The 24886-nt window shown below is 40.3% G+C and overlaps 1 protein-coding gene across 1 annotated transcript in view; it reads right to left on the reverse strand.

Annotated features, from left to right (window-relative positions):
* Positions 1 to 19034, reverse strand: part of LOC124147883 (two pore potassium channel protein sup-9-like) — a 63845-nt gene extending 44811 nt beyond the window's left edge. The window contains exon 1 of the mRNA XM_046518704.2: positions 17208 to 19034. Within this exon, the coding sequence (XP_046374660.1) occupies positions 17208 to 17490 (283 nt within the window). The 5' untranslated portion in view covers positions 17491 to 19034. The remainder of the gene's footprint in view (positions 1 to 17207) is intronic.
* Positions 19035 to 24886: the final 5852 nt, after the last annotated feature.

The raw sequence follows: 24886 nt of genomic DNA on the forward strand, positions 1-24886 counted from the left end.
CAGAATCTGATGTAATTCATTTCAGTGAACCTCTTGCGAAGGAGCTCTCGAAGTCTCATTACCTACAGCGGCGGTGTTTACAGACATGACACAACACCCCCACAAGTATCGACCCCGTACAAGAAGGTAGGGGGCCGTAAAAAGGAAAGGTCAACGGGAAACCGGAAACGAGCTTGTGACCTTCACATCATGCGAAGGTCTTGATTAACAGGCGTTGATGTCGGTAAATGAACACCAAGGCTAAAGGAAGTTGGGGCATATTCTAATGCAACAGCTCTTTGACAGACCTTAGAAAATGCTGTTGTTAGAGCCAATCATTCTGAGAGAGGTTCTGCGAATGGTTATGACCTTTATAAGCATAGCACGCAGTTGATGAAGTTCAAGGGTTCAAATGTACTCTATTATTTCTCAAACAATTGCGAATGATGAATAAATACAACATGGAAATAGATCAACTTGTAAATGAGGTGCATCACTCTGGCAGTGTGGGTTCGAATCCCGGACGGGACTCAATCCGAAAAAGTACGAGAATCTGTACTTAACTCAGAAAGTGTTATCCCAAATATAACATTTGTCACATCGGGATATTTGTTACATCTTTTCAGAAGCGAACATTCGGCAATTCACTTGCATCACTGTTTCCTCAAAATCGGCTTTTAACCAGAATTCACTCACACTTCTTTCCAATCTCTAAATCATCCAACCGAACCTCGAGGATTTCGGTCAAGCTGATTTAAATTGAGCTGACGAGTAGAGAAGTGATAAACTTGTTGCCCCGCATGTTCATGTACGCTAGGAGATGACACTACTCCAGACTCCCCCGTGTCTAACACTGAAGGTTAAACAATCTGCAACACCGAGTTTATTGCTGCACCGTATGTTCACTTGATAAATGTCCTATCATTCTATCAGCGCAAAGAGATTGCAGCAGGGTCGGGGTAACCTACATATGTAAGTCAGGGTCCGTGCTTAAATAGATGACGTGCAAAGTTCACTTTTGTGCTTGCTTTGCATATTCAAACGTCAACCGTGATCAACTTCATGCGCCACCTTTGCTGCTATATCGACAGGGGGAGGGTTAATTCCTTGTTATGGGTACTTGTGTGAATATATATAACATGGATAACAAAGTTTAATAGATATTAAGCTTTGATTTTTCGCGTATCCCGTTCTTCTCTGAAGACGCGAGGGCGGTCGGGTAGCCAAGTGGTTAAAGCATTCCCTCGTCAAGGCGTGGACTCGGGTTCGATCCCCGACATGGGTACAATGTGTGAAGCCCATTTCTGTGATATTACTGGAATATTGCTAAGAGAGGCGTAAAACCATACTCACTCACTTACTCTGAAGGCGATGGGATGAATGAGCTAATTCAATTAACACCGTCTTGAACAGTATTTCAGTTATATCACGGCGTGTCTGATTCACATGGGAGGAAATCCCGAAGTGCTGCATGCTTTAGACGTTTCCACTTGGAACCCTTCAGCACGAGTATGGCGAAGACAGACCTACAAACATGATCAGGGCGAATCTGTGATTTGAACCTATGATCATAGCTTCAACGCAACTCGGCAGAGCGATTTAACCTACAGTAAACTACGTTTATAACGAACACGCTTATAACGAACTGACGGATATAACGAACTTATTTTTTAGTCCCGGCCATTTGATGTATATATGCTGTATATATGCTTATAACGAACTACGGTTATTACGAACTAAAATTAGTGGTACCTTTGAGTTCGTTATAACCGTAGTTTATTGTATAACCGACACTTAGAATATTAACATTTAGAGTTGAGTGTAATGTGACGAAACAACCCAGAGAGATGTGTCTTAAATAAAGATTGATATTATTCATGTTTGAGTGAAATATTTTAAATTATTTCAACATTTTCGTGCAATGATATGTATAAAATATCAACTATCTAGTATACTGTAATTGTGGAATGAACGAGATTCAAAAACACACTGGCAGTGTGGGTTCGAATCCCGGATGGGACTCAACCAAAAAATTTACTAGAATCTGTTCTTTACTCAGAAAGTGTTATCCCATATTTAACATTTGTTACATTTGGCTACTTTCTAAATGGCATTGTGTGTTCAGAGGTTCAAAAAGTCGGTATGGTTTCCAAAAGTTGAACATATAGTTTCAGTTTATTTTAAGTCTCCAGGGCTGTTCAATGCATTCGAAAAGATGCATCCCTCGGTTGTAATATTATCTGTATTATATTATCTAACAATAAAATCCAAATAAAATAAAATATAAATAAACATCGTTAAGACGCCAAAATATCTGGTCCACAACCAGCTGGTATCAAAAACTAAAACAAAGACAAAAACAAAGATAAAATGTATTTAAAAAAATGTTTTCTATAAGCGCTGATATTTTTTTAAATTGTTCAAAACAAGTAATAGTGTTGTGCTACAAGAGTTACTCCAATGACACTATATAAATAACCTGTCATCCAAGCACACTGCTGACTGTAGCATAGGCATTTCCACAACCGGTCTACTATGATTGCCGATAATACACTGTGACACACCAGCCGCGTTAGTGGCCGTCCACTGACATGTGTAAGGGGCCTTAGAGACACTGGTGCACACCCAAGAGTGTTAATCTAACATAGGTCAGCAGCCTGTATATAATAATACTCTATTTCTCCATCCATTACCAATAATCCCAATGGAAAAGCAGCCGACCCCCTGACATCAGGCCTTCAGATCTATGTTGAAAAGAATCGAACATGACACCTTGGCTGTCCAACATGTCGTCATGTACTTTGCCAAATAAGCTTTGATGGCGGTTGGCCTTAATGTGTTTTAATATAAGCGTCAAATAGATTTCGTGACATGTAAATGATGAATATAGAGAATGGGTAAACTGAGACATTGGACATGTGCGGTCCGATGATGGATGCGTGTGCGATTGACTAAACAGATGATGTAAGCTCACGCGAATGATTACCGTAATGTATTGCTTTTCTTGTTTGCTTTTGCATGCTTGCGTTGTAATATTTATCACTGTTTCGGGGCAAGTAAACGATTATCTTGTAGTATTTACTGCTGTTGGTGATATATGTAAATGTTTACTGTATGATGTTTATTGTTGCTGAAGGAACATGTAAACGGTCATTTTTTATGTTTATTTCTGATCTTATATTCGTGTGAATGTTCTCGCCCAAGTACAATATAAGTTCGAGAGAGTTTTTTTTGTTTTTTTTAATGACTGAGTTTGTTGAAGTCTCATGAATTTGTTGTCTCAGTGATTGAGTTTGTTTCAGAACTGGGTGAATGTTTCGTAATAATGACTGAATTTGTTGAATGCACGTGGGACTGTTTCCTGAGAGAGGAAGTGTGAAAATTTGCTTAAAAACAAAGTTACATGCTTTTATTGACATCGCTGATGAACTGTTGCATAGTGCCACTTACTTGTAAGATGTAACGTAACTTAAAAACTTAAAGTATAAGATATATGAAATATTCATTATGCAAAAAAGAGCATTTGTAAGATCCAATCTCACCCTTTAATCCCCAAGATCACTACTTGAGCATGCGTTTAGGTTTAGGTAATTGGACACTCTGATAACTATACCAGTGCTAACTGATGCCATGAGGTAGGTCTGTAGGTTGTCTGTGTTTTGGCATAACTATGTTTATGTCCTAAGCAAAATATAATCCTCTTGTCCCGTAAACAATTTACTCCAATCCAAATTGAAATACAGAGAAAAAAATTAATGCCCTCCGGGGAAATCCACGAAATCCGATTTTGGGGCAGATATGCAACTAAGACAAGAAGCCATAAGATGCATCGCTCCTACACACAGTCGTCTCCCTTGGTAAAAGGTGACATATTGATGCATTGACCAGCCGCTAGGTGTCTCTCGTCGATTGAAAGAAATATGACCCGTGAGTTTAACAGCGTCGATCATACGGCGAGAAAACCGCTACTCTTGGTGTTGCTAATGCGCGCGTTACTGTTCACGTGTTGGCGACTCTCCTACTGAATTATGACACAGCTTGGGCTCAAGTTACGTGTGTCAAACTGAACGTCTATCAATCAGGTGCAGCCTACAAGCCTATCAACGCGTCAGCAAGCCTATCGAATTGTTGGCTATCAATATACAACGATCTTAATGGTATATAACTGATTAAAAGACTCAAAGTATGTATTTCAATGGTACATTATATTTATGGCTATATATTCTAAATTATGGCGACCGCCTCCGTGGTCTAGTGGTAGAGCGTCCGCCCGGTGAGCGGAAGGTCCGGGAAATGATCCCCGGCCGCGTCATACCAAAAGACGTTAAAAGATGCTGCTTGTTTCCAGGCCTGGAGCTCGGCTTTAAGGGGTTAAAAGAAGGACTGGTTGGGACACCAGTCCGGACTAGTACAACCAGCCACACAGACACGTGTATGCACGTCGCTATATAAGTTCAACAATCTTGAACGCGACGTTTAACCCCATTTCACCTAGCCTCACCTCACCTCTAAATTCTGGCTAATGTGGTTGTATATTGTAGCCACGTATGTGAAGTTAATAGGTTGAAACTTACGTCTGGATTTTGACACGAGATTAAGAGCATCAAATGAAAACGAACGAAAATGTAGCCATCCTTATCACAAATCAACGGACAAAGCGCACCCGTTCACATTGTATTAGTACGCGAAGGGTGAACAAGGAATGAAATAGTCCCTCGCTATCTTAATTAAGAATGCCAAATAACAGCAAGTGCCTGTGAAGTCGTAGTGAAGCAGACGATGGAAAACTCGCTTCTAATAAAATACGATGAAAATAATACCCCTTCCGCTAATCTTTTAGGAGAGAGCGTAAAACATGCCCCTTATCTTCCGCTATGCACGGTGCGTTCACTGGTTACTATACATAGAATCTCGATGAACTTAAATAACTGCTTGTTTAAGTTTCTTAACGTGTACATATTCCCTAAATTCATACCCTAAAAGTGAACTAAAAAAACACACAACTCACTTTAATAGTTATAGGAAAATATCACTGGATCAAAGTGAGTTGGGTGAGTCGACATTGTACAATGTACATTCCTGCTAATCTCACACTGTTTGTTAGACATACAGTGAAATGCTAAAGTGCGAGACCATAGAAAAGAACACACGACTTATATTTGAACAAATAACTGTTTGCATGCGTCAGAGTACGTAAATAATCGACATCTATATATGTTTGCTTATAAGCAACACACACACACACACACACACTCTGTGTCACACTCATTTGTCTGTGTCTGCCTGTGTGTGTGTGTGTGTGTGTGTGTGTGTGTGTGTGTGTGTGTGTGTGTGTGTGTGTGTGTGTGTGTGTGTGTGTGTGTGTGTGTTTATAAACAACACGTGTTTGCCTACCTTTGCTTCTAAGCAATATTTGCCTGTGTCTGTCTGTCTGTCCGTGTGTGAGTGTGTGTGTGTTTATAAACAACGCGTGTTTGCCTACCTTTGCTTATAAGCAACACGTGTCTGTCTATGTCTGCTAACAAGCAACATGTTACTGCTTGCGTCTGCTTATTACCAAACCTGTCTGCGTGAGTATGTTTTATTATATTCTTCAAAATGCTTCGCATAGTGTCCGTTGACTGGTAACAAGAAATGCACGATGAACATGTCCCGGCAGCTGTTCGGTACTCGCATGAACAATTGTGCTTTCTGTCACTGCTTTGGATTAAAATTTAGGCTATTTGTTTCTACATTTCACAAGTTCAAAGGTCTTATCGAGCATGCTCTTTCTACGAAGATTTCAAAAAGGGTCATACGACTCTTGCTCAAAAGTTGGATGGACCTCTGTGTCAACACCACAAGCATGCCGAAAACGAGCCACTCCATCATGTCGCTTAAACTATTGTGTTTAAGCGTAGGACTCTGCAGGGTTGCAGTTCCTCTGAACACACTGCACACACAGTCGATTATTATTATTATTATTATTTTTATTTACAGATTAAAATTTAAGAGGGTTTGGGTGATCCTGGCACAGTCAGGCTGGTTAGGCTCATCATCAAGTCAGGGCCCTTGTCCCCTCTACACGCAGCCCAGACAGCGAATGGGACTTCTCCCGGGAAGCGCTGCCTAGTCAAACCCACCCAGAATTTTTCGGAGAGTGTGAAGACTCCCAAACACTGCAGCCTTCTGCATTATCCAGATTGGCAGAAGGGATATGTTCCTGGTAGCAAAGCCGGGTACTCTCCCAATGTCAGTCAACAGATTGGGAGGTACCAAACCTAATTCACCGAGAACAGTGGGGAGTCGGACAACTTGGTACTTGGGATGCAAGCGTGACATTTCGAAAGCGAGATCCGCATATTTCCATGTTTTTATTGAATCTTGTCAGTCACATTACTGTCAAAGGGGACAGAAAATTCAATGATATAAATGATTTCATTGGATTTATAAAAAAGGACAAGATCAGGTTTGTTGGTCTGGATATGTCTGAGGCAGTAAATTGGCCTATTCCAAAGAAATTTATCATTTTCTCCATATTAATCATTTTCCATGACGCCCTCTACATATTCCGGGTCGTACCATGGATGGACCTCTGTGTCAAAACCACAAGCATGGCCAAGAAGGTAATAAAGTTATCGTTTAAGATACTGTGTTTGTGCCAAAGCTGGGCATCCACTGCCAATGTGTTTGACAGTCTCATTAAATTCATTACATAATCTACATTTCATATTTACATTTTAGGCAAAATCTCAGAGCAGCAAACAGAAAGCCTTCTGTTTCACTTTTTCAGGCCAGACGACTTCATCCACGCAAAGGACTCTGTAGGACTGCTGATCTTCTCAAAACACTGCACATAAACTCGATGCAGTGGTCGTTCAGATAGCCTCTCCTTGACAAACTGATTCTGGGCCGATTTGATATGGCACTTCGCTTGGTTGACACTCATTTCAGTACAGAACCATCAACAAAATCAACACCGACATTGAGATAATGTCCCACATCCTTGGCTCGTTTTAGAAAACTGTGGAATGCCTTGTTTTCATCATGAGTCTTGACATGCTTCACAAGAGGATCATCAGACAAATAAATGTGTGCAAAAGTGCACAAAACAATTCTAACATGAAGAGCCTTCTTAATCAAACCACGCCCTCCCATCATAATTGGTAAATTTAAGCGATTGAGGGAAGGACGAGGGTGGTGGGATCTATTGTCTGACATGATTCTTCATGTGAGGGTGTCAATACCCTTGATTTCTTGTTTCGTCCAATCAACAACACCAACAGAATACGAAAGGACGGGCACAGCATAAGTATTTGTGGCTTTGACTTTATTGCGTGCGTTCAGCTCTGAACTCCAGATTTTCTTCAGTCTACATTTGTACCCTGCCCGAAGTTTGCCCTTGATATGGGCATTCTGGAGTTTGTCCCTAATCTGCATCCCTAAGTACGTATAGGCCTGACCTTCCACAAGATGGCCAATAACTCCTACTCCTGACTGACTGATCCTCCCTCTTCTACCTTGCTACGTTTCAAATGAAGAATGTTGCATTTGTCGAGTCCAAAGGACATGCCGATATCATTAGAATAGGACTCGACAAGGAGAATCTGGGTTGTTTTTTTGTGGATCCTCCATTGGCAATAAGTTCAAGGTCATCCATGTAAAGGAGGTGAGTAAGGGGTGTTGGGGATCTGTGCTTAGGAGGTCCCGGGTGATAACCTTCCTCTTTGCTGAGCAAAAAGCTTAAAGGATTTAGTGACAAACAGAAAAGCAAAGGGCTAAAAGAATCGCCCTGAAATATTCCTCTTTTGATAGAAATTGGTCCCGAAGTCACCACCTGCCCCTGCGAATAGATCTCAAGTTGAGTTGACCAGCAGTTCATTAAAGACTTGAGTAAAACAAGTAGTCGCTCGGGGAAATCAATACATTCCAGTGACCTCAAAATCCATTCGTGAGGTACAGAATCATAAGCTTTTCTGTAGTCTATCCAACACATCGAGAGGTTACGGTGGTACGTTTTAGCCTCTTCAAGGATCATTTTCTGAACTGGTAGTTGATCCTTACAACCCCAACATCCCTTTCTGGCTCCTTTCTGCTCCATGTAAATAATGTCATTGGATGCGCATTATTATTATTATTATTATTATTATTATTTTTATCATTATCATTGTCGTTGCTATTTACTTACGATAAATGTGTCGCCGTGACACTAAAGAAGGCAAAAGACGTATGGTCGCTTTATCCATTTTCGTTATGTGTGGTCCTCACTACTAACGTACATACCGTAAAACGACTATAAATGCGAGGATTCGGATTCGTATAGTGTTTGTCTTGAGCATGATACTTACCCAGAGACGCAAAGCATATTGGTGGGATGGTCACCGCGCTCCACGACACGTGGTTATGTGTACTAGGCTTTATGGTAAAACGTGTTACTCTGAATGTGATCCTCTTCACATATATATTGTTCTACACTGTAACTTTTATTGCAGATATCGTGATTTTATATGTTTGGCAGGATCATAATTATAATTATATATGTGTTCAGTGCACGTCAACCCGCAAAGATACCAATATACCTAGTTGCTTTTCTGCCAATATCATCACCTGACTGCATCGTTTTTCATGCATACTACTGTCATGCTAGATTTAAACGTGAACATATATGTGGATATAGTCTATCACTCTCCCCATCTGTGACCTTGTCTCAACACTTGCACATGTGTCTACCAACTCAATGTACCCACTAATATTCCCTCGCTATATGCATGATACCTGCCCATCTGCATATATGTCTACCAACTCAATGTACACACTTGTATTCCCTCGCTATATGGATGATACCTGCCCATCTGCATATATGTCTACCAACTCAATGTACACACTAATATTCCCTCGCTATGTGCATGATACCTGCCCATCTGCACATATGTCTACCAACTCAATGTACCTTCTGGTATGCCCTCGCAAAATGCATGATACCTGCCCATCTGCATATATGTCTACCAACTCAATGTACACACTAATATTCCCTCGCTATATGCATGTATACCTGCCTATCTGCATATATGTCTACCAACTCAATGTACACACTAGTATTCCCTCGTCATATGCATGTATACCTGCCCATCTGCATATATGTCTACTAACTCAATGTACCTACTAATATTCCCTCGCTATATGCATGTATACCTGCCTATTTGCATAAATGTCCCTTAACTCACTGTACGCACTTGTATTCCCTCGCTATATGCATGATACCTGCCCATCTGCACATATGTCTACCAACTCAATGTTCCCACTAATATTCCCTCGCTATATGCATGTATACCTGCCTATCTGCACATATGTATGCAAACTCAATGTACGTACTAGTATTCCCTCGTTATATGCATTTGTGATTCCTGTCTACCAGCTTAGTGTACGTATCTATCTATACGAGATTATAGGTACCCATATTCCGACAGAGCTGATTGTACACCTTCCTTAAAATACGTATGTACTTGTTTGTTTGTTTGTTGTTTAACGCCACACTCTGCAATATTCCAGCTATATGATGGCGGTTCATGTACATGTATATGTTTACATATATATGCATAGATATAAATGTATAGTTTTTAATATATATATTTCTCGATGCCAGTACTGTTGCCTGCTACCGTGCTTGTATACTGTCCTTATATCTGTCGTCGTGTCCATTGCGCTGACAGACTCCTGATACTGATCCTCAGGGATATGGAGCAGGGTTTAGTTATTGTACATCGCCGATCAATCGTCCGTCTCCCAGGAGAGAGAAGGATGAAGTCCTCGCGTGAAGTCGTCGCTTGACTTAACCATAGTCACTAATCACCCCAAAACACGAACTGATAATGCGGGTTCGTTCCCCGTATTTTTCGCTCATCAAGCGATACGAGAAAGTTCATTTGAAATGTGTTTACGCATCTTTCATTTCTATAAATTGAATTTCCCTATTGAATACATAATTATGATGACAGTTCCGTTCACATCGAGCATGGGCTTCAATTTCATATTCTGAAGTGTCATTCACGCAAGAACGTTTATGTAACACAACATGGTGAGTGTGAACAAAATCAATACTTTATGCAGCCTATCGCCTATTACATACATCACGCCTGCGACCGACATTAAACACTGTTAGTCCAAAATAGCAATATTTGTCAAATGGTTTTCCTGCAGCTTCCTCAATTGCTGCAAACGCAAAGGTTAAGTGTGTGCAGATAATAGACGAAATAGCGTCTGCAATTCCCAAACGCAAAAGATTAAGATATAATTTTTAAATATCTGAAGTGTCTAAACGTATGTCCCCAAAGAGCACAAACGCTGGCATTTCCACGGAGCTGACGCGTGGCTATTCATGGTGTGACGTCACAGAGGCAATGTAGAACGCTGATGACGTCACGCCGTCAGCTGCCTTGCTCTGAAGTGACACGTGAGGGTCACCTGCTTTGGCATCCAATGCTAAGTAGATATAGATCACTGAGACTATTTCTGACCATTCTATTTCAGGCTGTACAAATGAACGCTCTTGGCAGGAATACCATACCGACAGGTTATAAATATCTTTTAAGTACATACATGTATTAGATTATAGAGCTGAATGAGTATCCGTACAATACCCTTGCTCATATGTAGAAAAGATCAAAGCATTCATTGATTAATATAGCAATTCCAATGGCATAACTTCTACGGCGCGTCAACCAGAGTTAATCGAGGGTTACTGGACTAAGTCCAATTCATATATTCATTCATTAATCCTGTTTTATGCCACAAACGTGTCGGTCATTACAAAATGTATGAACATTGAAATATATATTCAGCAACACGCTGTACGAAACCAGCGGTCACCAGATGGAACATACAGTACACATTATATCAGAGGATGGGTTCTGTAGTCATTCAAACCATTCAGGAACGGTTTATGTAAATGAAATAGATAATTACCATTAGGGTCGTTTTAATGTGCATAGAACTTTCACTATAACATTCCATGGAGGGGATAGCCTCGTGACAAAATCTTCGCTGGTGGTTCTATTCCAGATGGTTCAAAGTGGTGGATACCGTTTCTGGTGTCCTCCGCCTTGATATTGCTGGAATATTGGTAAAATAGGTGTAAAACATTATTCACTCGCGTTGCAATATGTGATTGACGTTTTGGGCATCATTGACAAATTGTCCACGGCAAATGTCCTTGTATAAGACAAAATAAAACTTGTTACTGTTCAATATTACACAATACCAAGTACAAAATAACTTTCCATGGTTGCTGATTTGTATATGAACGAAATGAAAAAACTGTTGTGTCTAATCGAAGACACACCATTTTGAAATGTGTGCTGATACCAGTATGACCTTAGATGTACGGTGGTTTCAGATGTACGATGGAGATACAGTAAACTACGGTTATAACGAACTCATTGGAGCCACTAATTTAGTTCGTTATAACCGTAGTTCGTTATAAGCATATGTATAGCATTTACACAGCAGAGGCCGGGACAAAACAATAAGTTCGTCAGATACGTTAGTTCGTTATATGCGTGTTCGTTATAAACGTAGTTTACTGTACATGAAATGAGGTACAATTCTGGTTCACTCTCGACATTGGCTTCACGCTTCACCAGCTACACAGCTTGCCTGATACATCGTCAGTTTATTTATCGACAGATGTGTATACTGCATACTAGTCATAATCCTGAGAAACACAAAACCACTGACCGCTTAGTTTCGGAATAGCCCGATGAAGGTTATTCTTCTAAATCCCAAAACGCTTGCGTTAGATTAGTTCCCACTATAAAGGAAAGTATTATATTCACTCCACTTCGATTTCCACAACAGCTGTGACTTTACCTAGTGTTTTTTATGACCACTATTCCCGTTTGTACTCATGATAATATGGGAACTACTTTTACAACTGCTACTATTAATATTACAACGATAATTACTGATCATTGTCTCGAGTATGATAATGAAAGTAATCGATAAATAGCGTATTGTGGCAGTGTTAGCGATGACGGTCACCAGAATAGTATTGGTAGTAGTAGAAGCAGCAGCAGCAGTAATAGTGAGGTGAGGTGAGGTGAAATTGGGTTTAACGTCGCGTCCAAGATTATTGCACTTATTTAGCGACGTGCATGCACGTGTATGTGTGTGTGTGGCTGCTTGTACTAGTCCGGACTGATGCCGATTTATAGTGCTAGCTCACTGAGATACCATGCCGCAGTTTAACATGAATACCCCACTCAGACACAGTATACTGACTCCGAGCCGACCAGTCCTTGTTTTAGCCCCTTAATGCCGAGCGCCAGACAGGGTAACAACAAGTAACATCTTTTAACGTCTTTTTTGTATGACGCGGCCCGGGATAGCAGTAATAGTAGTAGTAGTAGTAGTAGTGGTGGTAGTGATAATGATGTTGGTGGTGGTGGTGGTGGTGGTGGTAGTGATAATGATGTTGGTGGTGGTGGTAGTGGTGGTGGTAGTGATAATGATGTTGGTGGTGGTGGTGGTGGTGGTGGTGGTAGTAGTGGTAGTGATAATGATGTTGGTGGTGGTGGTGGTGGTGGTGGTGGTAGTAGTGGTAGTGATAATGATGTTGGTGGTGGTGGTGGTAGTAGTGGTTGTGATAGTGATAGTGATAGTAGTTGTGGTGGTGGTAGTGATAGTAGTAGTAGTTGTGGTGGTGGTAGTGATAGTAGTTGTTGTTGTGGTGGTGGTGGTAGTGATAGTAGTTGTGGTGGTGGTGTGGTCGTGGTGGTGGTAGTGGTAATAGTAGTGTGGTAGTGGTGTGGTGGTGGTAGTGGTGATGGTGTGGTAGTGGTGGTGGTGGTGGTGGTGGTAGTAGTGGTAGTGGTAGTGATAGTGATAGTAGTTGTGGTGGTGGTAGTGATAGTAGTAGTAGTTGTGGTGGTGGTAGTGATAGTAGTTGTTATAGTGGTGGTGGTAGTAATAGTAGTTGTGGTAGAGGTGTGGTCGTGGTGGTGGTAGTGGGGATGGTGGTGTGGTGGTAGTGGTGGGGGTGTGGTAGTGGTGGTGGTGGTGGTGGTGGTGGTGGTGGTAGTGGTGGTGGCAGTGGTAGTGGAGCACTAGCAGTAGAACATACGGAATGTTAGTAGCAGAAGCAGTAACAGTGACTGAGTAGGACACACGAAATACTAGTAGTAGACCAATATACGGAATCGAACTAGTAGAACAATATACGGTATACTTGTAGTAGACCAATATACGGAATCTAACTAGTAGAACAATATACGGAATACTTGTAGTAGAACAATATACGGAATACTTGTAATACTAGTAGTGGAACAATATACGGAATATAAGCAGTAGAGCAATATAAGGAATATAAGTAGTAGAACAATATACGGAATATAAGTAGTAGACCAATATACGGAATGCTAGTAGTGGAACAATATACGGAATACTAGTAGCAGAAACAGCCGCTGATTACAACGTTCGGAATACTTGGTTTGAGCATCTGGTAACAATTTATTCATTGTATAACCAACATACGAATTCCGACTATACCATATGCATGTGTGTCCTGAATCACAATAAAATAGTGATGATACCAGGTGTTGACAACATGATGATCGTATCCTTTAGTGCCGGTCGCATCCGTCACAAACACATGGAAAGGAAAGTCAAGTGTTCAACTGCATATATGAAATAGTATTTCGATATATTTAACTTGGACATATTATATATCTGTACTTGTCTATGTATGTGTATCTGTGTTTAACAACTTCCATGTATTTGCTAATGAATGCATGGTTGGGAGAACGTTCGATCACCAGTCACGAAATATCCCATAATGAATCGTAACATAAGAAGGCGCAAATGAGTGAGTGAGTATGGTTTTACGCCGCTTTTAGCAATATTCCAGCAATATCACGGCGGTGGACACCAGAAATGGGCTCTACACATTGCACCCATGTGGGGAATCGACCGGGTCTTCGACGTGACGAGCGAATGCTTTAACCACTATGAAGCCGCGAGTGTATCACCACCATCAGCTAATAGTGTTAATGTACAGAAATACAGTGCTATTAAAGATCGCCACTGATCCGAATACAGCAAGAAACTATATATCAAAGAAAGAGATGTTAGTGTCAGATTCGCAAGCCACACACTTACTTACAAGGGGAATTAAACTGCAATCTCACGCAGCCAGAACGGACCACTGGAAGGTAGTTACACCGTTCCAACGCCGAGCAGCGTCATGCCTACAGCACGCATGTTCTTGCACACAATGTACAGGTAGATTTGAATCATATGTCAAAGTATGAGTGAGTGAGTGTGTGAGTATGGTTTTACGCCGCTTTTAGCAATATTCCAGCAATATCACGGCGGCGGACACCACAATTGGGCTTCACACAGTGTACCCATGTCGGGAATCGAACCCGGGTCTTCAGCGTGACGAGCGAACGCTTTAACTACTAGGCTACCCGACTGTCCCCGTGAGTTTTGAAGAAGAAGCACCATGCCACTAACAACTCTGATACAATGTCGTGTTATTGATAATGTCATGTTTCTCGTAGTTCTGGTAGGTGGCAGAACCAAGTAAAAACAAGGTGGTTATACATCAAGACGGATTTAAAAATTAAAGGATAAAATAATTTTCTAAATGCGATTAGGCGGATGGACACACAACACATTAAAAGAGGATGGAAAGATTAAACTTTGCTAGCTACAATAGTTCCCAAAGAGCACCAAGTTCATCTATCAAGCCATCAAAATAGTTTTCCCCACGAAACTAAAAACCAATAATTGTGCAACCTGCCCTGCTAAGTCAGGTGGTTTCATATGAACGTTTGCTGTCAAATAAAATTGCATTATGTATGAACTTCCTCTGTACAAAATAGGTGTCTATGACATTATCAGGCCGTATATCCTGTCACCATTAGTCCAGCTAATGGCTGGTTACACTGACCCTACCGAAGACATAGCTGTCATGAAATAGCACAGACTGCATCCAGTTGCATGTTTTGTACCTGGCACAATGAAACTTTCATGAAGCGCCGCCTTTCATGAGACTTATTACAGCGCATATATTCCGTCACTTCGGGAGATCAAAGCCGCTACCTGCACGCATGGTATAATATATACGAAGTAACTTCTACAATTAATTTTACTTGAATGCTATATCAGTATCGTGCTGACGTTAATGGAAATGAGTTGTCTGAGCTTTCAATTTTTCATGGACATAATAGTTAACTTTTGAATACTTCATTATTATAGAGTTATTGATAAATATCTAATTCTCACTGCTCGACCAGGGCGCCACGTGAGGTTGACACGGACCAAACCGCCCATGATGATTATAATTTCATATATATTTGTCTCACAAAGGCGTTAATTCATTAAGAGTCATTGAGCCTTCATGAATTGAACAAAAGGACATAATCGATTTGAGTGTTACACAATGCTTGGAGTAAAAACAAAAATTTCAATTTACATCAACGATTTCCAATTTATACGCTCTGGAAGCTACTCGATTACAGCAACCGTATCACTGCGACCCATCTGTCGTGAAACACCTGACGGCTAAAGAACAGGTCAATAGCATTTCACTTTGAACAAACAGTGTTTGTTTTGATATAAAGGGGTGCATTTTACAAATCAGAGTATGTTTTAATCATCTTTTATTTACACAGTTTTATATGTCTCTGGATTCTACATTTGACTTAAATATTAATTATCCTGCAATAAAACCGATTCTACAAAGTAGAATGAAATACGACCAGGTCCTAAGAAAGAGAAACAAGATTATATGGATTCCCTCGTATTGTACGCATCGTTCCAAGGCCATCTTTGCGACCTTCGCCACATGCCCCGTCAACTGAGGAATGGCCAGGAAGTAGCCTTGAAACGCCCTCCGTAACAGCAAAGATTTACAATCTATGTAATCTTGTTTCCCTATGAATTATTCACTTGCAAATGTCGTCCAAGGCCTCTGGATGTGACTAAGTCCTACGACGCTTAGAAACCCACGTGTTCGGTGCTCACGTTAACAATAGCCTTATAACGTCACCGACGGTGGGGAGAATTAGCGTTGTTGTTGCCCGATTTCCGCAATATTCGATTTCTTTATATCACGAATTGAATGTACATGATGAATTCAATATATTGATGTCTGAAGAGTGTACACTTGAGGTCTGCGATTATATTTCATTTCATGCCAATCTACAAAGACGTTGAGTAGGCTCGATGTGCTTGAGCGTTCGCTCGTCAATCAGAGGACACGGCTTCCGCTTGTTCACATTGGTACTGAATTCCCCATTTTGCCAAAATCGTGACTCTCTCTCTCTCTCTCTCTCTCTCTCTCTCTCTCTCTCTCTCTCTCTCTCTCTCTCTCTCTCTCTCCAGTATGAGGAGTGCATAAGAACACGATTTAACTCGTTTAAATCTAATGTCAGACAGCCACAATCGTAATCATATTGCACATCGACACTGGTAGATAAATGGCGTTTTGTTGTTATTTTGAGCAGGTAACATAAATATACACTTTTCTCACACATTTGCCATATGAGAACAATTTAAAGAAAGATGTTGGTGAAATGAAGACCTGTCGGAGTGTGATTCTGGCTGCAGTTAACACCAGTGTCACTGTGACCAAAAAATGTCACCATGACCATCAGTAGTAATATGACCCTGAAGGAGAAGGATGTGCTTTATAGCAAGGTAAGTCTGCAAATCTAAGAGGAGGTAGACCTTCAAACATTAAGACTTCATTAATTGAACATATAGGGTGAAAGCGAACGTTTTGTGAAAGTGAAATTTCTCCGGTGTATGTATTTGTGGTTGACACGTGCACTGCAATGGGGTAGAATGCATCCTTTGTATCATTGTCTTTCAATGCTATATTTTAGATTAAAGAATCAGTGACAAACACGTGAGAAGCATCAGATGATGATATAGCTGAACGCGTCTTAATTGCTCGCGACCATTTCCTTTCTGCTGCTCTTTCATATCCCGTGTTCTTTCATTTAAAGCAAGGCTTGATTGAGGGAGTGTTCTCCTCATGGTAGCAACTTGCGAGGCTTGCATGTGAATTAGCATACATTTTCTTGTACAACATTGAATTTACACTTCCTGCAAAACAATTGACAGTTAAGGGAAATTAAATGAAATTAGACAATACGCGAATAAATATGATATTGGTTAAACTGGGTGTGTTTCAATAGTTAAGATGCCCCATCAACACAGACAAGAATAATTTACACGTCTCTTACCTATTGTAGTGATGACCGTAAGAGCGAAGTAAAACGCCCCAGCAAACTTCCACTGGGTGCCTGCCTTGTAGGGAACGTTCTTGATGATTGTGAATCTCAATGTCTCAAAGTCTTCTTCCGTGATGTTGTAGCGATCTTTCATTGTTTCCTCTTCGGCCTCTAGTATACGCTTCTTCTCCCCCTCGAACTCCGATTCCAGGGCATCAAAGACTGCTGCTCCGACCAACAGGTAGGTGAAGGTGCACACGATAAGGGACAACGTTCTGACATTCTGCTTCTTCATCGTACCCACATAGCTGCGTTCTTCCTGCTGATGTCGAGGGGGGTCCGGGGCTTCGCTAAACCGCGAAATCTTGACAGCTGGATTGCAACACTATCAACGACGTCTTTATAAACCCTACAGTCAGAACAAAACCCGCATTTGTCAGTTGACATGCGGCTCGTGATGTATGCCCATTATCAATTATTCCATCATCAACAGCAGTATATATCTGTCTAACTTGCTTGAATCATTTACAAGGTGGTTCTTTGCGACTTTCTATCGATAACATTATTCAGTTTTATACACGTTTGATCACTACCTAGCTTTGTGTATGTGTTCGAGTTTGTTCAAGGCTGACAGTACGGTTCCTCAAACATGACTTTTATATCTTCAGTTCTATATTCGGACTTGCTCTTGTAATATTGTTCTTGGATCTATCAATGTGCTATCTTACTTCAAAGTATATCACAACGGTTCCAAGTACACGACCGGCTACACTTTCTGACAAACGACTTGACCGGCAACCAATCAGTAAGATAACTGTCAATGGGCTCGATACATTCTCTGACTTCTGTAAGTTTCACCTTTATTATGACTTCAAATCTTGCATTATTAACATTCAATACTATATGATATTGGTGGTATGATGTCGAGCGTTGGGACCTATAATCCATAAACATAAAACTATCTACATTATAGAAATGTTTAAATTGCCTTGATACTGGCGTGGTTGTGAGAAGGCTTTAGACTTCAGAATCTGAGAAGGATGCATCAAATGTCGTCAACAGCCGTGGATTACAACCTTCGCAAGATAGGAAGCACCATGACCCGTGTGGTGAGACACGCGGACGATAGCTCCGGCTTATATTACTACCACAGCCGTTAGTAAACCTACAGGAGGCTGCAATGTCAGAGTGGATGTTATTCCACAGACGCACCGTCCCTTTCATTTCGTGTAACAGCTACACTGTCAAGGTAGAACTTGTGTGTTTTACACCCTTCCATCTACACAAAAGCGAGTGTTACAGTATCACATTGCCCACCTCGTGGCGTGGCGTTAGTAAACGTAGTGACCGCTAGCTGACGCACTCAACACAGATCAATTATAGTATAGGACACTATATTCACCCATATTCCAATCCCTTGGGTAGTTATTCCGGCCCCGGGGGTGAGATTCGCATCGCAGGGTGGTCACACATAGAAGGAAGCACAAAGGAAATCCACTGTGAGCGTGTATATCTCCCTTTTTCATTCACTCTCTCCTAAACAACGCTACATTTGCCGAATCAATCGATATCGAACTGTAGTTCACATTGTGGTCTGCGTCTTACTTCCAGTATGGACACATTTCCCCATCTCTCAGGCCATTTTCTTTGTTATTCCACCGGTATCCTCTGCTAAACAGTTATATCGCGTTGGGAGACCGACTGGCCTTGTTTCCTGTGGCGTGAACAAGTCGCCATAGTGTATGCTATACAGCAGATGGCACAAGAGGAAATCGAGAATCGTCTGCTGCACTCTCGACACCAGTCGATGCGCACTAGATGTCACTTCCGTCGCATCTGCGCATGCTGTAACACAAAGCGATCGATTATTAGAGGCTCGCTACAGGAGGGTCTTACAAGGCGAGGTAAAAATTGAGACAAGCGCCTGCTAAAGTGTAGAGGGTTCCAGTGGATTGATACATGTGTAATTACCGTAGCAGAACGAGGCTACTTAAGAGAGGGTGTCGAGGGGGGAGGCAATATTAGATAACATCGAACAATTTATTCAGGAGATGCCACAATACCACATCAATTAACATGGGATTATGTTTCATCCTATGGGAACACCTGTATCAGTATCTGTACAATCAATCTCCTCACTCTAGAGATACTTGTCCTATACTTGTGTAAATTGTTAACACGTGCATGCATGTGAATGGCATACACTTGCATTTATTAAAGAGACATGTAAACTGATGAATCACATAGTGAGTGAATAAGGATTGAATGACGGCTGATAATAAACGAATGAATAAAACAAAATATCCCAATATTTCTATAATGCGTAAGAGTTGAAGCAATTCACCAACACTGTAAAGAATATATGTAAATGTATATATAGACCAATGATTGAGACCCCAATAAATGAAATATAAATATTGATGAGCATAATCACATTTTGCAAAATATGTGATTAGTGCATGGAGACACTGTTTCAAGCTGTAGATAACATGCAGTTAATGGATATATTTCATCGCATGAGTACAGCATATTTACATAATCGGATCAGATATATCACACTCATTATAACAAAGCGCCAGATGTTGCCATATACATGCTTTTTGTTAATTTACAATGAATAAACATAATTAAACAATGCATAAATGCAGATACATTGGGACTTTTGCGGAAAATATACCTCCCAGCTTGAAGAAAGAGGCGAATAAATAGACTGGCTTGTCATCGCATCCAAATATTGTAGATCGATGCTGATATAAATGCAATGTCAATGACGTATTTTTTTATCGAGACTCGATTATTTACAAATAATACAAATTTCAAAGAAAGAAACGAAAACAACTTATATTTAATTATTTTCATGCTGTAAACTCTACACAACGACACCGAGAAGTCAGGTCATGATAATTTTTATTCATTAAAAGTACACCCCTCTAGAGCCTCACTGATGTTAACCACTGTTTTGTACTGGCTTAACGCTTCCTACAACAATATAACAGGCAATTAAGGACCTCTGTGTTGATTCTGGAATTGTAACTGACTACAGAAATGTTCTAATAAGCCTTTGTCCAATCCTCGTGCCTCTACGCTCGCTGTCAGTCTGTGTGTACTCACATTTCTCGGGAGGGTTATTTCCACGCGTCCGTATTAAAAAGATCCACCGGTTATGTGTATGCTCATACAGTGTAAATACCAGTAAAATGTTACGATTGATAACGCTGGCGTGTTAGATTGAACAGTTGATGGTAACTGCCCACGTTGTATTAAGTTTGATGTATTACGCGTTTTTACTAAGACGGACAATTGAATTAAATCTAAATAGATTTATTACGCCCGTAAGAGCTCATTTGTTATGCCTTCCTTTAATAGAATTGTTTTGTTTTAGTGTGACATGTACCGTTAAGCGAGATGGATTATATATACTGGTGATTAATAGGTAGTATCATCTGCCGTTTGGTTAACAACAACAACAACAACAACAACAACAACAACAACAACAACAATAATAATAATAATGTTGCATTCAATGTGATTAAGAGTAACTGTATTTTAGTTATATCACGGCGTGTCAGCTTGATTTGGGAGCCCCAAATTATGCAAATCTTAGACGATTAATTACCACTTTGGTGCTGATGTTTAAAGGACTAGAAAGTTCAAAATGTCTATACATCCTAAATACCCTCATAATGTTTTGAAACAAATAGGTTAATTTGCTTGATTTGATTTCTAGTTATTTCTTTCTCTGTCCTACGACTCTTTGCGTATTATGTTTACTTTTATCTGTGTGTGTGTATATGTAGTTTGTATTCTTTCTTTTCATTTGTTTTTTGTTTGTTTGCTTTTGGGGTAGCTTTGCAACTGCCATCCAACAACGTTTCAACTTCCAATGGCGGATGTTGGATATAACATACGTTTAAAAGACACATGTACACAGCTAAACGATGCTTAGTCCTCCCCATGAGCAAATACTGAAACAAATAAACGGCATTGACATTCGATGATCCCCATCTCCAGTGACAAGATAATATGGATGGTTAACTTTTTATAACAACTGTAACGACGAGTCGGTGTGCATTTGTATATTGGCCGTTATCAAGCAATGAACTATACAAATTATAAGATGCAATATAATTATCAGTAAAAGTGAATGTGTGGTAAAACTGTATGTTTTCCGATGTACTAAAATAATTTCAAATATATTTATCGGAGTTATCCAGTACTAATGGTGGAGCACTACACGATTAAGGGTTTGACTACCATATGGCTCTATCGGGCAATGAACATCAACGTGCTGGTCACTGGTCCAGACAACACATCATTTATCAAGTACACACTTCGCTGATTCTTGTCCGATCACATAATCAATATATTTTTAAATTTGATTTCCAACTGTATAAATTCATTCCCCTTAATGAAAAGAATGATTTATAGCAATGGCGAACGCCTTGTAATTGAACATATGGACCAGAGAATCCTATATACAAGTATTCATTAAATGTCAGCATTTCGCTTAAGGGATTGGTCAGAAGGGATCATGAAAAAATGACAGTTCAAATTTTGATAACATGATAAATTTGAACATTATTCAGAGATTGTCATTTATTATATGACGGAGGCTCAAGAAAAAATAGAACATGCATTTGTGAGGGGGGGGGGGGGGGGGGGGGGGGGGTAGGGGCGAGGGCATGAAAGGAAAGATGTTACTTAAAATGAGGTGTTCAGCAAAATATGATACAGTCCTAAGGCTAATTCCCCTCCCAATAATATATTACCAGTCCCTATGTTTATGCTTTATCCATATGAATGCCAGCAATTCGTGTAAGTGAGTGAGTGAGTATGGTTTTACGCCGCTTTTAGCAATATTCCAGCAATATCTATCACGGTGGGGGACACCAGAAATGGGCTTCACACATTATACCCATGATGGGAATCGAACCCGGGTCTTCGGCGTGACGAGCGAATGCTTTAACCACCAGACTACCCGACGGCCCCAATTCGTGTAAGTCTAACCTTTGTCAAAAATGGAAACTTTGGAATTGCAGCATGAATAAATGCTGCAGTTGAAATGAAAATATACAATGGCGGTCATTAAGTAACACAAAACAAAGAACGAAATAGGACCGAGGATTTTCAGTGACATCTGTGTATGGTGGAGATAAAGGTGGGAAACAGCTATATCAACAGAGGTAGGCAATTTGCCGAACAATCGTGCCACATTCAGTCAGCGTATGTTCGTGACATGTGAAGCTCACAGGGGAATGAATCATTCATGGTATCGTCCAATACCGACATCGCATATCTTGCTTAATTGCTCCCCCTGACACGCAAATGTGTTGAGTTTTTTTGTGTGTCAGGAATGAGCTAATCACGACAAAAGTTCTTATACATTTTTAATTATACTAAGCTTTGACAGTGTTTTCCTGTTTTACTTAACTACTCGTTGTCTTTGGTGTTCAGACTATGTTGGAAAATTTAGAAAATATTGGACATTCTGCTCTTTTGTGTTGCATGGTTCACTGAATGCTGATAGTGTGTGTTCAGGTACATTGTTTTTGTCGACCTGTTGTGTATCGGTAGTGCTTTAACGACATACTTGAAGTCAGTCTATCACCGATAAGAAGCAGTACAACAATAACATCAAGTCTATTCGTCAGGTTACACGTCATGAAGACGATTAATTCCAATTTAGACGGGTAAAAATTTAGGTATATATTGCTACGTTATTTTACTATGACATCAATGCATTGTAAACTTATTTTGTGACGTTATGCCACTGTATGACATCATCAATGGAAAGTTCTTGGAAACTGGTAAATGCACACAGCTTTATCCATTTTGTTTTTTAGCACACTCTAAAACAGGAAATATGAAGTATTGTAAAGAAGATCGTTTTATAGTTTTGGTTAACATAATTAAAAGGTTAAATACTTCTGTTGCTCAAATGCAAGTTTGTTAATTTTACTCTGTCCGTCCTCTTTACGTCAACAAATTGTGACTTAATATTTGTAGTTTATAATTGTGACAACCATAGTACCTATAGAATGCACGGCAACTCCCTCCTGTTTTCATTTGTACCGATTAAAATAATCATTTAGAAATACTACTTATGGTATAGAATACCAAACCAGAGGAATTTCTTAAGGTTTTTTTTGTTTGTTTGTTGCAATCAGCAATATTATAGCTATATGACGGCGGTCTGTAAATGATCGAGTCAGGACCAGACAATCAAGTGATTGACATCATGAGCATCGATCTGTTCCTTAAGGTACATACGTCAGTCGAATAAACTGTCTGAGGCATGTGGTATGTCAACATTACAGACTATATTCATCAAAATTTACAACAAAATATTCTTTGTTTCAGTGGTTCATGATGTTTGCTGACAAATGGTTGAAGGAGGTCAACTCGACTTTACTTGAAATTACTCAAACTGGTGTGCGTAGCGGCCATGTTGTCAGTCGATTCTCAAACATTCAGTGATTAAACTGTGCTTTTAGCTTCACATTCATCGATCTTTGCAGAAACCTGTATGTGACGGAGAACTCTTGAACTTCAGTTTAGATCCCAGTTGCACTTTGTAATTGTCGATTATTTAATGTGAGCATAGTGTCATCAAAAATGTTTTCACACGTAACATATTTCGGAGGCTGAGATATGCCGTTTCTTACTTTCACAACTTTTGACGTGCAATCGAGCGTGTTCTTTCTACGAAAATTTCAAAGAGCGTCATACAAGTCTTGCTCACAACTTGTTTGATCGAGGTTCCAACATTCAGGGCATCGGAAAAGCTTTCAGAACGTATTATGGTAGACACGTGGAGGGCATTTCCAACTTTGACGCATCAGGAACACAAATAATGTCCAATGCAATTTCCAATTTCGACTCGTACCAAATGTTCCTGTTGGTTTTTTTCAGCTGAACATTTGACTTGCCTTTGCATGGTTTTGTGACGGGTGCCATCGGTGGGGAAAGGATACACTCATCTTCTCACGAACACCTGGTATCATTACTGTTTGGTAGTGATTCATTAACACATTCTTATGAAATAGTCGGAATCTTATAATGGACTCTGCTTTCAGCAGGAATTTCTTATGATTGTTTTTCTTATTTAAATCGGTAGGATGTAATAAACTTGTCATGATCCACACTTAATGATTAGCTGTAGTGAAAAAGTAATGTCTTTCATCCCGCCTCCGTGGTCTAGTGGTACAGCGTCCGCCCGGAGAGCGGAAGATCCGCGGTTCGATTCCCGGCTGGGTCATTACCAAAAGACATCAAAAGATGGTCCTTGTTGTTACCCTGCCTGCTCGGCATTAAGGATACCAAAACAAGGACTGGTCGTCTCGGAGTCAGCATACTGTGTCTGAGTGGAGTATTCATGTTTAACTGAGGCATGGTATCACATTGAGCTAGCACTATAAATTGGCATCAGTCCGGACTAGTACAAGCAAACACACACACACACACACACACACACACACACACACACACACCCGTACATGCACGTCGCTATATAAGTGCAATCATCTTGGACGCGACGTTAAACCCCATTTCACCTCACCTCACCTAGTATCTTTCATATTGAAAATCGCGTCGGGAAGGAAACCAGTGACAACGTGACGTTACAATGATACGCTGTGACGTCATTATAGTTGTAACGTCACTAGATGTAGCGTCCGTTGCACGTCAATAAT

Source organism: Haliotis rufescens, unplaced genomic scaffold (genome assembly GCF_023055435.1).
Source record: "Haliotis rufescens isolate VD_foot unplaced genomic scaffold, xgHalRufe1.0.p SCAF_1, whole genome shotgun sequence".
NCBI classification, from domain to species: Eukaryota; Metazoa; Mollusca; class Gastropoda; order Lepetellida; family Haliotidae; genus Haliotis; species Haliotis rufescens.